Source organism: Haliotis asinina, chromosome 2, assembly GCF_037392515.1.
Source record: "Haliotis asinina isolate JCU_RB_2024 chromosome 2, JCU_Hal_asi_v2, whole genome shotgun sequence".
Lineage (NCBI taxonomy): Eukaryota > Metazoa > Mollusca > Gastropoda > Lepetellida > Haliotidae > Haliotis > Haliotis asinina.
The window spans coordinates 16,764,026-16,779,991 of NC_090281.1; the positions used below are offsets into that span (position 1 = coordinate 16,764,026).

The following is a 15,966-nucleotide window of genomic DNA, read 5'->3' on the forward strand; positions in this document are numbered from 1 at the left end:
TATACATCCGTACATATGTATAATGCGATATCTCATTAACTTTTCTACCCAAATTTGGTGACAGCAGGAGACATTGCTATATTAGTGGTAAATATTTAGTTTTAGAGACAAGTTCTTAGTGTAAAAGTTCTCATTTTACACATGTCCCCTTGAACCTCCATCCCACCCCTATCCTCCTTCATCAGACCCACCCACCCTGCACATCTGAGATTGGAGGAAATTTGACACGTTCAGGTTCAGAGACAACAAATACTGTCATTTCCATGCCCCACTGAAGTCATGCAACTGATATACTTACACACAATGGCCTTCTTGTAACCCAATCCAAATTTGACAAAACCTTACCTATTAAATGTGGGTGACCTGTAGGCTTGATGCTCTTATGGTTTCAAGTAGTTGGCCCAAGGGGAGATAATTCAAGACTAAACACTATTCGGTTTGATAATGATACATGTATGGACTGTCATGATTGTGTATATTGTTGTCACCGGAATGACAGTCAGTATTTCATGATTATATAGTGGATTGGTGTGAGTTACGGCCTTTGGGTAAACAAATTAATAGAGGGATAATATGATGGAAAATTAAAAACCAGGCTAGAATGAGAACAAACAGTGTGAGACTATACCTTAAAAATGATAGGTTTGCCTATCACAACTCCTTTGGGCATTTAGACCGAATTTCGGATGTTTATCCACATACAATCTAAACATTTTAGAAACCATCAGTCTTTGAGACAGGGTGATGTCTTAAAGGCGGTATTTAAGTAATGATCCATACTGGCTTTGTTAGAATGCTTTTACAACATCATGGCTTTGAACCCATGTGATGAGAAAACATATTAGTGAGACAACCATCTGGAATGTACAGTGTGCTTTGTGTAAATCAAAGTTTGTGTTTGTAGTAAATAATAGCTTTGTATGAACTAACTGCTTCCATGAAACATGATGTAATATTGATGATGGCACGGAGGTTCTGTTAATGTTACAACCATCAATGGTGAAACCTGTTGTTTCAGTGCAGTTCACTCATGTGTTAAAAGATCTGAGGAAGCAGTTCACAATATACTGTACCTGTGCATTGAAGAGAGAACAGGGTTTGTTTGTTTGTTTGTTATTTAATGCCACAGTCTGTAATATTCTTTCTGTCTGATGGCTGTCTGTGAATAGTCAGGGCTAGAACAGACAATCCTGTGAAAGAAATGGTTTGTTGTGTAACGCTACTCAGTGCAATATACTTTGTCTCATGGCTGTCTAAATAGTCAGGACTAGCTCAGACAATCTAGTGATTGACATCATTAGCATCAATCTGGCATATCAATAGTTGGTCTTGGATACAGAATAATCCTAATTTTGTCTTTATTTCATATTTTCAGGATACGTACAGAAAGAAAAGGCGGAGCCTGGTGTCCAACATTACCTATTACCAAAGATGTTTACGAGTACTTGCAGATTGACCTTGGAAAACTCATGGTTATTACTATGGTAGAGACACAGGGTCGATTTGGAAATGGAAAGGTAAGTTGTGTATCATTTGGCCCATGAACAGATATGGCAAGATTTATGTCAGTAAACTTCAAGAAATTGGAAGCATTTCTCTGAGATAGTTCTCCAACTAAAGACTCTATCCAAACATCTACTTGGTCTAATGGATAGTGGGACGGTGGGGTAGAGTAGTGGTTCAAGCATTCGCTTGTCATGCTGAAGTTCCGGGTTCGATTCCCTCTGTGGGCACAGTGTGTGAAACCCATTTCTCTTATCCATGCTGACTAAATGACTAGGACTCCAAAGGTGTAATATTCAGTGGTCACCCACCCCAGTGTTGAACCTGGTCAGTTCCCTTTCAGTTCTGACACGCCATAGACTTCAACTGAACCTGGATTGATCCTCTTTGTAAGATACTCTTCTTGTAGGAAAATGAATATGTGTGCACCATTGCCGTACTCAGTGGCTCATTAATTATAAAGAAGAGATGATTCAAGATTTATCCACCTTACAGAAAAGTTCATTTGTGTGATGGTAACGCAGTTTGAGAAAAACCGATTACGACAAATGAATTTTCTTTTTCTTCATTAATCCTGGTGAATGAGGTGCAGTAGAGGCCACTCTTTGCTTGGCATTGATCTTCCAGGGTCTCATGGGTGACGCTGAGATCAAAGGTTGCTGCTGTTGTAATTAAGGAGGTGAAATCTTCTTGTTTTTCTTGGTCTAACTGCTCTCAGAAGCAAACTAATAGACATCTCTTGTACCTCGCAAAGCCGAGGCTGTTTCCTTACGATCAGGCCATGTTAGAATTATTGGACTTTTGGTCTTGAGTGTCTAGGTATTGACATTTCTGTCAACTGGCCTAATCCTTTGATGTGCGGTGCTAGTTGATGGAAGGTCAAGTGATGTAGGATTACCTCCCCTTGATGGAACTCATCCCCACAGGGAATATGTGGTCATCTCAAGAGATGGAACCGATGCTCTTCCGAAGAACATATGCTTCATCTTGAAATCTAACCTGCTCCTAGGCCATATTTATTAGTGTACAAACCATTGTTGCCAGAAATGTAGAAGCGCCATGACAGACCACTTCAACTTGTTAACTTGTGAAACATGTATTATCCTGTAAATCTTGAACTCATTATTTTACACCATTGAACGTCATTCTGCTGAGATTTAAGAAAAGAAAGAGCCATGCCTCTGATCATTATGATTTCAATAAATCTGTCAATCAATATATCTTTCATTAAATCAAAACTGATGTCTTCCTATGCTGAATAGATTTTGCAAAATTACAGAAATCTTTTTTGTTACATTTCTTTTCAAGTTAAAAGAAAAATGACAGACAATAGGACGGATGGAAATGGACAATGTTCTTATATCCCTCAGAGGTCATGCTAAGACGTGATCTATTGTTCATAATCACCATAGGAAATAAGTAGCAGCACTCAGTCACGATAAATCAATGGCAGCTACAGAGTTCTCTGCCCTTGCTCTCCTGGACTTACCTTCCCTACGAATCCGGATCTTCGATCAATTCTACGTCTTCCGTTTTCATCTGTGCAATATTGACCCGAGCCTGTCAGTGTCATTAAGCCCTACCTTAGGCCGATATCGATTCAAGCCAGTAATTGCTTCTCCAATGCAGGCGGACAATGCAGCACCAACGGCTGCCATTCCGATACTTTCAGCATGCCTGCAAATTGGATCAACTCAGTATTGAAAATATTTTTGCAAAGATGTCCATAATAATTTCATTCAACAATTTAAAACCTTTGTTTCATTATAGATTATAGTATGATATTTTCCCATTTCAGTGTTTGTCTAGTTTACAAGTTTGTTTGCTTCTTGTAAACAGAAAGATGAACACTCTTCATAAGTCACATTACCAACGTATGAAGATGGTATGTTAAATTAAACAGTAATTATATAAGGAGTATCAGCATGAGCTGTCTGGGTTTAAATTGGCCAGGATGTGAGACAAAAGAAAATCTTCCCAAATTACAGGAACAGCAATTACTCATGGCAATTTATTGAAATGCATGTCATTAATTGAATTAGGTGACAGAAATCTCACAGGGCCAAGAGATTTTGTGTTTGATGCCATCTCTGACTCAGATTAAGAGTGTCGTTTATTTCTCGAGAGAGTCTTAATGACACATTTCTCAACAAGACATGAAACTTGTTTTGTTTGAAGGAGTGTTGCCAGGGATACAACACTTGAGAAATGAGAGAAAAATGAATGTGTCAAATTTTCGCTTTTTGCTTTTGCTGATCAAAAGCAATTAGGTCTCATGAATATGAACAATCATTTTAAATATCTGCTTCCTCCTTCAAAGCATTCACTTCAAAGCTTAGAAAAAACAATGACCTTTTGAATAGAGGGACAAAGAACAGTTCCTTGCAGTGATGACAAGTTAGAATTACGATTGGTTAATAATTGACCAATTAGAGCCGTGAAGGTGTTAAACCATCCTGGGGAAGTGGAGCAAGTGAGGAAGCAAAGATGGTGGCATTTGAGGTCAAAGCAAGCATCCAAATTGCTTTACACAGAGGAAGATCCACATACAATGGATCTGGAATGGGAAGGATTTGTCAGAGGAAATTTTGTCTGGTTTCACATCAGAAATCAAAACTTCAGAATGTGTTTCTAGGCCTCAAACTATTTTCATTTTGAATAATGAATAACAAAAATATGCATCTGTAGACATGCCAGAAGACAAGAATATCGAACCCAAGTGCTTCAACAGTCAACAAGGATCAGGTGATCATCAGAGGGTCAAGGTCATTGGTGACATTGGTTTCACAAATTTACCCTTAAGGTTAATGGTGCAGGGATTATATGCAATCTTCTTCCTCAGGGTTGTCCTAAGAGGTTTGTGGATTTTCTTCTGCTTCCTTCATGTCATTTGGTCTCAGCTGAGCTAGAAACTTGATTTAACAGCATCGAGAGTCCCATTATATGCCTCAGGGAAGGGGCATGTGCAGGGAACCCAGGGACCAGTCAGGGTGCTTATGAGGCTGAGCGAAACCCTTATATGCTTCATTTTCCTCTCTTGTGGGAAAAGGAGAAAAACTGGCATAAATTAATCCAGGAATCTGAAAAACCACATCCCAAATATACAGACACTGATTCAGCAAACCTGTACAATAGCTGCATTCTCAGGATGTCCTAGGTTAAACCTTACATTAATTAAGTCTCAAGATCAGAGATTCTGCAATTACATCTCATGGTGGAATTAATCATTGAAATAACGGGAACCATGAATGGGGCAAATTAGAACAGTATTTTAAAACTTTAACTAAACAAATTGTGCATAAAAGACACATGAGGAATATTGTATGGCCTGATGAAGAACACAATATGAAAGCAGTTATTGGCCAGGGATCTGGGCTGAGCTACCTGCCTGGTCAGTGATGAAATATTGATATTCTTCAGGGAGCCGGTGTCAGTGTATAGGTGTGACTCATATCACTTGAGGGCAGGGAATAAAAAGTGCAACATTGTCCAACACCTTATTTACATGTATGATTCACAAGGAGAACCAGGCTGGAGGCAATGGTTACACAAGTGTATTTCCTTCAAACTCCCTGTGTCATATTACCTTATCAGTGTATATAGGAAGTGTTCACGCCTCCTCGTTATGTTGAGGTTCCTACGTGTAATATCATATTCATCTTCAACACCAGGTCTCAGTTCCTGGTCATTGTTCATCAAACGGGAGATTATTGCAGTCTTTTCTTAGTGTTTTTCAGAATTAAAATAGTGAACTTCAGCCAAACATATGATCCTTAGTGAGTGAGTGGGTTGGTTTTACACTGCTTTTTAGCAATATTCCACCAAGACCGTTTTTTGGGGACACCAGAAAGGGGCTTCATATAGGGAATCAAACCTATGTCTTCAGTGTGATGAGTGAAAGCTTATATCACTAGGCTGCTCCACCGGCCTGTGTGATCCTTGGAAAATGTTGAGTGGCATAACATAATCACCAGTTTGTAAATTTAAATAAGCAGAATCAGCAAAATTTGACACACTGTTTTGGACAAAATCGTATTTAGAAGATAATGTACATAGCAATCCATGTACAGACAGTACATGTGTGGTAACCCTTTGTTATGTCTCTTTTCTTCCATTAATGCTGGTGTTTTTTGTACATCCAAACTGCCAGTATAACATAGTTTAGATTCCCTCACCAACAGCTGACACAAAGCAGACAGATCTGCTGGTTAGGGCATCATGGCTTCAAAAAACATACATGAAACATCTGGCTTGGAATTGGATCTTGTTTAAGTTACAATAAATTCCATCTAAATCTGGATTGATAGTGTCCCCACATTCATAGTTATCATCAATGTCATCATCATCACCATCATCACCATCATCATTATTATCATCATCATCATCACCATCATCACCACTACCATCATCATCATCACCATCATCACCATCATCACCATCATCATCACCATCACCATCATCATCATCATCATCATCATCATCATCATCATCACTGGCGTTTTTAACATGATCATAAATGAACATTGCTCATCACCACAGTCATAATCATCACAACAAATGTCTTTGTCAACTTTATTTCAGTTATCATGTTGATTTTCATCATCACAATCATCATCATTTAGACAGTCATCATTGTCATCACCATCCCATTCATTCATTAGTGTCATAAATGATAACAGTCATATAGCTAGAGTGTCATGTCATGTAACCATGTGTGTTCATATCATGCCCCAACAGTTTTAGAAACATCCCATAACAGCCCTCATATAGCTTGAATATTGCTGACTAGGGCATAAATACCCTCACTCACTCATCTCATAATGAGCCAATTCCTCCACCAGCTTCCACCAGTGTCATGTCCCCCTCTAATTTTGGTGCACGCTTTTACAACTTTTTGATTCCAGTGCCCTAAAAAATACCAGACTGAGTCATCCAAGATTGAGTTTTATTACTCTCCAGGTTTAATTACCTTCGTGCAATTCTCCTGCAGCATCCAAGTATAAAACCTGACCTCCAAAGTTCAAATTGTCAACGCACCAGGTGCTAGTTTTACTAATAATCAATATCGCGAGAGACAGTGTTATGGTCATTAGCCAATGGAATCGCAAGACCACAGTGGCCATTAGAAGCCCTGAACCCCTCAAGGGTATCGGATGTCTAGTTTTGATCCTAACTTTGGGATGGAGAATTATAGAGTATTTGAGTGCAGATCAATGACTGGTATAAAAGGAGGTTTTCAGTAGCTTGTGATAATCCCACTTGGCACCGGGATGTAGATACCTTTACATTCGATCATGTTTGTTAATGAAATGGCAAACGTGATTCAGTCACTGCAGATTTAGCCCCTAATCTCTGATTAAGGAACATTCTTGACAGTGTGTGTAATTGCTGATTCTTGTAATGGGGCGTACTGCCTTTCCCTTTCATCACTTTCTTCTTGGGTTAGTTTAGCAGATACTAATTTTAAAATCTCAAAACATTTTTCAAGACTAAATCCAGTAAATGGCATCTATAACTGATTGAGCATTTCAAGGGACTGATATAATTAAATTCTTTCATTATACTGGCTTTCAGTTTATTTTGGTATTGCTTATGAGTATGGCTCTTGGTTTTGAATAATGTCAACATTTCAATAATGGTATTTAAGTTGATTGGTTGATTCTTCATTTGAATTCAAAGCCAAAGAACAGCCAATCACAATCATATATAAATTCAACATGGCGCAAAAAAATAAATATTGTGAAAAGTATATAATATGACCACTGGAAAAACAGTCACCCCATGGTCATACCCCACAGCTGATGTGATGATAACAGATTAACAATATCAGATTAAGAATCTGTTTTCAATGGGTAGCTGTCAACCATAGTTTCATATTAGGGCACATGAGCATTTGGCAGACTGAGTTCAAACTAATTAGTTACAAGGCATCAATTTTTTTTTTCAGTGAGCTCCATTTCTACTAACTAATTTGAGTCAACTCATTGAGTATAGCAGCTAAATTGAGGAAAATATACCCAAAATGTTGAATTGCTGAAATAACAAAAATCAAGATGTAGTTATAGTGTGTGCTTTGTTACTCCAAAATCAGTCAGGCTGTAGTTAATCCCCTATTTTTAAGGGATTATAATGCATCAGAAAATTTTTATATAGAACAAAAACGTCTAGCAAAACAGAATCCCCAGTGATACTAGGTCTCCTTGAAAAGGGTTAAAGAGTTGTTTCTTCTAAGATAATGCGATGGTAGGATGGTAACTGTTACCTCAGTATAAAGTTCTGCTGAATGTTTCACTAAAACATGTCAGAAGTAAAGTAAGGCGTCAAAATGCAATACATTCAAATTTATGAGCCAAAATTACCAGTTAGTTGTTTATTTGAACAAAAGGTTGTGATGTGAAAACCGAACAGAGCTGTTTAATATCAAGAATAAAGGCCATGGGTGTTGTGGTGCAAGGGAAATAACTCTTGTGAGGGTTCATTATGACAGTTTGAAATGAATTATTATATCATATTCATATTCAACATTATCAAGTGGTTATTGTAGTTATATCCTATTGCAGACTGGGGGATAATGTCCTCTTCATCGGCCCTCTTTCAATATCACAGTGCACTTTCACAGTGCACAGATATGGTGATTGAGGTCCAGCAAATCAACATCTGACAAAATCGCTTAGCCAAATGTCAAGATGTCACAAACTGCTGACTCATACAAATAAGGCTTGTGTCACATTTCATTTGAAATTAAAATCTACGATTGAGCTGGGCTTAAGTCATTTAATGTTTTACCCACAAATTGCACCCCTTTTCATTTAATTTACATTTTTGTAATTGGCAGATGACTCTTTTCTCTCAATCCTTCTGCAAAAGATTTTGTACTCAATTGAAATTAATTGAAAGCAAGAAGCTCTGTGATTTTCTCAGACAAGTCTCACTGATTAATATTAACAATACTTTGTGAGGTCATTGCTTCATTTACTCATGATGTTCTGTTTTTGTAGAGATAAGATATCGGCAGATTCCATTTCAAAACAAATTAAGGTTAAATGAAAAACAGAAGCTGTTGTGTATTTGTTTCCTTGTGTCCTCAGAAACATCCTATTCTCTCCAAATTTCAGACAAAACGTATCCATTACAATAATCTGAACAAGAAAATAATCAAGATAAAAGGTTTCAGATGCAGCTAATGGTGAAGTTTGGTGTTTAACAAAATGATAACAACTGGCATCTGTCGGACATAAACAAGGAAAATACTTTATTTAGTTTTATGTATTTAGAAGTAAATGAAAATGCAATACTGTACAATACATGTTATTTCATTTATTTTTTCTTTTCGCTTTACAAAACAGTTTCACTGACCCGAACAAAATTTGACCATAATAGCTTTTCTTTGTGTGTGTGAACCACACCTATTTTAAATGAAATGTTTGCATGAAGCGTAGCTATTGTGACCTGTCATCCTTCTGCTTTGTGCTCTCTTTAACAAAGTGTGCAAAATTGAAATTTACTGCAAATGGAACACATAAAAATGGCTGAAGTTTTGGGCTAAGAGCCTTGTAATGTTGAAGGACCTTGGTGTTAATTCATCCTCACTCCCATGTTGGCCAGAATTGTTCCTTTGAAAGCACCTTGGGGTGTTCCCAGTCTGCATGGTGTCGTTAAACTTTTGTTTAAATCTTGGAATTGTCAGAGGTTAATCGGCAGCGGTGATGAAAATGATGACAATTTTGTTGAATTGGTCACATCTTATGAATCATGGCGTCACAATCGGCCGGGACACATTCTCTCCATTTCATTCTTCAATACTTAACACTAGGAATCAATCGTAGTTTGGCTGCATGTCATTCACATTCAGAGAGAAGCAGGAGGGGGTCTCTATGCTGAACGGCTGCCATGAATCCTTTAATACATAAAACAAAGATTCATAGCAATGTTTATTGTTTTTGTTGTTGTGCTTCCCATCTCAATCATTCATCATGTTTGTTGTTTGATTTTCTTTCGCCATGTGAAACATAAAAATGAAATATATGAAACGTCAACTCCAGAGAATAATTAGCCATAATCATCTGCGGAAAGAGATTCCACTTTCTGTAATAGGAAAAATATTTAAAAATATTTGTGAGCAATATGGAAATGAAACATAAGTAAAGAACAACAAATTCTTCCAAATTTACTGTAGTTAATTTCAGACAATCTGTGGAAGAACACCATGACATAACAACTTTTAGTTTTGGTCATGCAATCTGTTAAAGAACACAATTAACTACTGTAATATGAAAGAATTTAGTATTATTGACATTGACAGGGTAAAGATGTTAGACATAATGCTTTGGTAGGTTTATACACAGTATTTAGAGGACAAGCAAAGAGCTGGTATAAATACCATTTTATAGTAGATTGATGTAGGTAATGGGATCAAAACAAAATGTTGCCACTAATTTGTAAATGTGCTTATGAAGTGTTGAAAATTTGGTATCGACCTTGATTCATCAGTGAACGTTGCATAGAACTACAACCAATGACGTATTAGAAAGATAAGATATTTATTGCGCACAAAAAAATATGTGGAAGAGAGCACAAAAATGCAAAGTTCTATCCTAAATTGCTCCAAACAGGATTTAAAGTTGATGGCTGCAAGGCAGACACAAAGGTCGGTGCAGTTGTTAAATGTAGGTTCTAAATGTGGAATAGTCGTTGGAGTGATGTGAAAATTTGTCAGTTTTACTTAATGGCATGATGTTTAGAGAAGTTAATGCATTGTTTAGTGCAGAAGTAATCTATCCTCTTGGCACTGTATACACATTGACAGTTCCGATATAGAACAACAGTCCATGTTTTAAACACAGACGTGGATGTGTTGGAGGAGTTGGTTTGACAGGTTTACTAAGGATTATCTCCCCTGGTCTCACAGGAAGCTACTCACAGCTAATGACAGAAACCGATGTAACTCTGGAAAACCAGTGATGTGGAGTTCTGAGTTTAATCTGAAGCAGGGTAATTAAAGAAGTGAAGTGTATTGCACTAAGGATGTTTATTGGAAAGTTTTGATCCTATACTGAGTAAGATATGAAAAAGAGAGGGAGCACCTGTTTTAAAGTATGTTTAGTGCGTCTGTTGCATTTTACATGGCTCAGATGCTAAAAGTTGGGGTGATTTCTTGTACATGTACATGTGTTTAAGAATGTACCTCAAGTATATCAGTTTTGGACCTTTGCTTAGGCTAAATGTTTTCAGTGCAATCCTGTTTGGCTGTGATTATGTTTCTAGTCTGTAAGAATGTCATCAGAGATGTAGACATGTCAGACCTGAGCCATTTTGGTCTTCCTTCCGTGGGACATTTTGTGATCAAACTGTATCACTGTTCAAAGCATGGTGTTGGGGTAGCCTAGTGGTTAAAGTATCTGCTTGTCACGCCAAGACCCATGTTTGATTTCTCACATGGGTACAATGTGTGAAGCCTATTTCTGCTGTCCCCTGCCATGATATCGCAGGAATATTGCTGAGAGTAACAAAAAATCTAACTCACTCACTCGACTTACAATGCCAATGACAACAATGGCTAAGAATGCTTCAAAACTCCTCATTCTTAAATATACTATATTCTTGAGAAAAACAAAACTATCCAGTATGAATTCATGATCAGTGTCTAAGCTATGTACAAACATCTATGGAACTATTTCTTTTTTAGCAAGTTTCTATATATTGTTGGTTTGGCATAGATCCAATGAATTCACTTCATCTGAATTATGCCTTCAAACTCCTAACGTGATGTCTCGAGGAAGACGATAAATCTTTCCATCCTTTGACCCTTTTCAGGTAAAAGCACACCCATATATCTATAAGGCTGAGATCAATTTGGTGGGCACCAACTGCATGCAGTGGTACTTGAAGCACTTTGAGAAATGGAATCGTGAGGAAAGGCTCTCCCTTGTCCTGTCTGTACTGACAGGTTTCTAAACCTAATTAGTGAAGTTAGGTAACGGGATTGACGTTTGGGGGGGGGGGGGGAGATGTAATTTGGTAGAGTGTAGATGCTGATGCCAAAGCTTCAATCTGTTGGAGAAAAGTCCACAGACCAAGACATGCTGTCTGAAGCTTGTTCCATGTTTGACAATATGGAAACCTCTGTCACCAAGTTTTTTCACTTCAAAATATTTCTCTCTGACCTCTTTGTGAATCAAATGTGGTTCATTGATTCTTTTGCCATTCATTTGAGATGTGTCAGGTTATAGAATTAATACCGTAGTTTGATCTGGGTAGTTTCCACTCACCATTGGTGGTATTTTGTTACAAGTTGTTCGAAACTAGAACTGGCAAGTTCTCAATAATGGTTGTCTTTTATATGTCCTTTTATCAATGTCTTTCTTTTTCATCAAGCTTTTCTTCATGCTTAAAAGTTGTTTACAGTGTTGGCCAGTGGTATTGACTCGTCTCATCCTTCAAATTGATATTCAGCAGACTATGCTTGTCTTTTCCAATGAAGATCAGGGTTCAAATGGGTCTTCTGCCAATGCTTGTCTTGCCACATGAAGATTGGGTTCAAATTGGTCTTTGCAGACCATGCTTCTCCTTTCCCATGAAGATCGGGGTTCGATTTTGTCTTCTGCAAACCATGCTTCTCTTTCCTCCTTGAAAATCATGTGCTGAAATTTATTTTATGACAATCCTACATCCACACAAAGTACAGCCCTTCAATAATTGGCATAGAGTTCTTGACATCATTTCAATACTCAAACCCTGTGGACATTCTTAAGTCTAGATCAGGGATATGACTGATCTTCAGGATCCATTGGTTGGGCTTGCTGGTTGATGTATGTCAGCACATCCTAATTGATAATTGCTGTTTATCAGTCACTGGATTGTTTGGTCCAGACTTGATTTCCAGATCACCATCCTATTGCTGGAATATTCCTGAGGGTGATGGTAAACAAGAGGAAACCCTACACCACAAGGTTTCATGTCCTGTGTATCAGGCTCCGACTCACATCTGACTCACATCTGACAAAGATGGGAAAACTTACCTCCACTTTAAGTATATGCAGGTGCAGCGTAACACTTCTCATGATAAATGAACTGTCCACTAAGGTGTTCTATTGAATTTATCTTCATTACTAATGAAGTGAACTCACAGATTACTATCTTCTTCACCAAGAAAACCATTTGGCAGTCAGCTGGCAAGGATATCCCATTTGGCAAGCTTTTTGAACCCCATGGGCAAGCATTAGGGCAAGATGAAATTTAAACTCTTGATGAAATTTAAAGATGTGATATTGACAAGGCTGTGATTATTTGACAACACAAAAATAATTTTCATAGTTCTTCAGAAAAACTATGGTTCCATTATAAAGTGTATGTTAGGTGGTTATCAGAGAAAAGATCAGACCCCCTATGCATTAAGTTAGTGATGCAGAATGTGTGGAGATAGTAGATCTGACCTAGTTGAGCTTGTTAAACTGGGGCCAGGATTCTGGATTACAGACCTGATCAGTTGTGACAGGGCAAGTTTATCAGGCCAGATTATCACGTAGTAGAGATAGTACAGTGTGAAGGAAGAGTGTCCTAGAAAGTTAGGGAAGTGATTCTTATTGATGGTTCTTGGCAGCATGGCCTTCATAACATTGGTTGAGGATATATATGCACACACACACACACATATGACTCCATTCGTGATAGGGTTATGTTGCCATGCCATTCTGTCAAGCAGTATGGCACACATGCCACACGCTATAGCATTGCCACTAGCACATATAGACCCGACATCTTAATGCCATGCCACACTGCTTTCTCTCTCTCACACACACACATGCTTGCACCACACCATGCCACATCACTCCCACATGCCCATACCATACATATAAGCAGACACAGATTACACCACACCATGCCATGCCACCACACACCATGCCATTCCACACCACACCACTTTCACTCCATGTCCTGACACATGACACCATGCCATGCCATGCCATGCCACCACATGTCACACCATGCCACCACACACCATACTACTTAAATTCCATGCCATGCCACATGACACCATTTCTTGAAACACCACACCACACCACACCACACCACACCACACCACACCAAATGCCATGCCACACCACAAACATAATTTTTAGCTATCTCAATGCAACCCATTTCATGGGACGTTCCCCTCACACCTTGTGAAGTATGATCAAGGGGTATGTTATGTCCAGCCTCCTACCCCTGTCAGTCACCCAGAACGCTTGCTGATCCCTGAAGTTAGGGAAAAACACACATTACCCTCAGACCACCAAGGGAGATGGTGACAGAGGTATTTAATACTGTCAGAGATAAGAAAATACCACTGTCCGAGAGAGTAATAGTTGGGTATGCTCTAAACATATGACTCAACTCCATGTCCTTGCTAAGATACACTGACTATACTGGTGTGAACAAATGCACACTGAATTCAACTTAGAGTTAAGACACAAATGATGGCAGCTGAGCAAGTACTCCCTCCCCCATATATTAAGAACAAGATCAAACACATTAGCTGGAATGGTTGTTGTTGCCTCAGATAGTGTCCATGAAAAGGGGGATGTGCACCCACTTCACTCCCCAACTGAATCTGTGAGTGACCAGGTCATGCCTATAGGTGAAATGGCGGTGCCTTGTTGTACCAGATACTTGTAGAATAAACACGAGCTGTGAAAAATTACAGATCATCTGTCTTGAGTGAATAATTGATGTAAACACCAAGTTTCAATAATAAATCTTTGAATGAAGAAAGTTCCACTGCAGCTGAATGCTTTTTCTTGACATTCTAAAGGGAAAGTCCATACCTCTTCTGTTGAAATATGTCCCTTACAAATCTGACTTTATTTGGAAGAACAATCACTCAGTGTAATTTGTTCTAGAAAGTACACATTTTTTCTTCAAAATGTCCATCATTGATCTTAATGAATCACATTTTGTGGCCTGTAACAATAAGAAAAATCACAAAATAAACACTATTTAAGGAAAAAAACAACAAGCAGTGCCAGGGCAATATGCTTCAAATGGAGGCATGATGTTTCTTGTAACTTTAACAATGTTTTTGTTCAACAAAAATGCTGGAAGGTGGTGCTATCTTGACATTTAAAACCAGGCCTAGTGGTGTGATGGAGAACAATCAGCTTGCAGAAGGCTATTGGTGATATCAAAAATAATCCTCACCTGTCAAGTTTAACTTTAATTGGTTATTTATACAAATGTCCCAGATGCCGGACCTGGTTTAACTAGATACTAACCTTGTAAGAAACAAACACTTCTCGATGATGCTTTGCCGTTTATCATGCCATCATGTCTCATTGTTTTGGTAGAAAATATACTGCTGAGACAAATTCCTGACTGTATCTCAGAAGACTGAAAGTTGAAGTAACAATTAAACACTTACATATTTATATTATATTCTCTGTTAACTGCATTCAATGTCTTGTACTTTCCAATCTGTAGAATAGAGTATTGTATGTGGTGCTGTTGTTATTTTATTCTGCATTCCAAGGAGATGGTCATGCCACAAATGACAAATATGTTGTTGGACATATCCTGTCAAAGACCTCCAGATAAACCGTTTGTCTTCATTGTCTATCAGATCTGCCCACTGTCATCTACAACCCTTCTACCTCATTGCTTAGCCTTTTTTTTTTTAAGTGGTGAAAAATCTTATCTAGATAAGAACATCACCTCACACAAAAGGTCGAAGATAATGTCTAATCATGGTGAGACTATATTGGCTGTGAAAGTCTGAAAATATCTACAATAAACAGTTTTAAAAACTTCAGTAAACAGCCTGGGAGTGTCTGTGACTTTATATGTATGCCTCATACAAGATGCTATTTGTGTTGATGACAGACAAAGCATGTGCTCCATTGGAAGGAATTAACCATTCTTGTCAGTGTTTTTTTTTGTCAGTATTCAAATCTGGGAACAAATCTTGTAAAATTCTGAATTATTTTTTTCGTGAATGCCTGGTGTCATCACTGATTTTCAGATTGGTTCATTGAATTTTTATCAGAATGTTCTATTTTATGCCCAATTGAATCTGTTCTTCTAGATAATTCAGACTGTTATTGTCTGTTGTCCTTTTTAATTTAATTCAATTCAGTTTCCAAGAACATAACTTTCCCCACAATTACCTCTAAACTGGAGATAAAGGTAATGAAAAGGTGTTGTAAGAAACAGGATTCTCTCACAAAAAATCACTTAGTCCTGAATGAGAATATTCATCGGATGACAGTATATATATTTCTGTTCTTGGAGAAAATCAGTACAAATCCTAGTCCAACAATAAATGACATTTCAAAGCGTGGCTGGAAAATTGACTACCCTAAAGAGATGTACTTCTACAAAGTCCATTTTGACAGATTCCTGTTTAAATCATCGAGATAAATTTTATAACAACTATCTGACTTTTTTGTCAGACCAATCATCCTTCCTGTGCTGAGGAAAGGTGAAAGG

At 37.9% G+C, this 15,966-nt stretch overlaps 1 protein-coding gene across 2 annotated transcripts in view; it reads left to right on the forward strand.

The window, feature by feature from the left end:
* LOC137273318 (discoidin domain-containing receptor 2-like) overlaps positions 1-15,966 on the forward strand; it is a 149,978-nt gene that overhangs the window by 98,912 nt on the left and 35,100 nt on the right. For both annotated transcript variants that reach the window (XM_067805898.1, XM_067805899.1), the window contains exon 3: positions 1,376-1,517. In XM_067805898.1, coding sequence (XP_067661999.1) covers positions 1,376-1,517 — 142 coding nt within the window. The remainder of the gene's footprint in view (positions 1-1,375; positions 1,518-15,966) is intronic.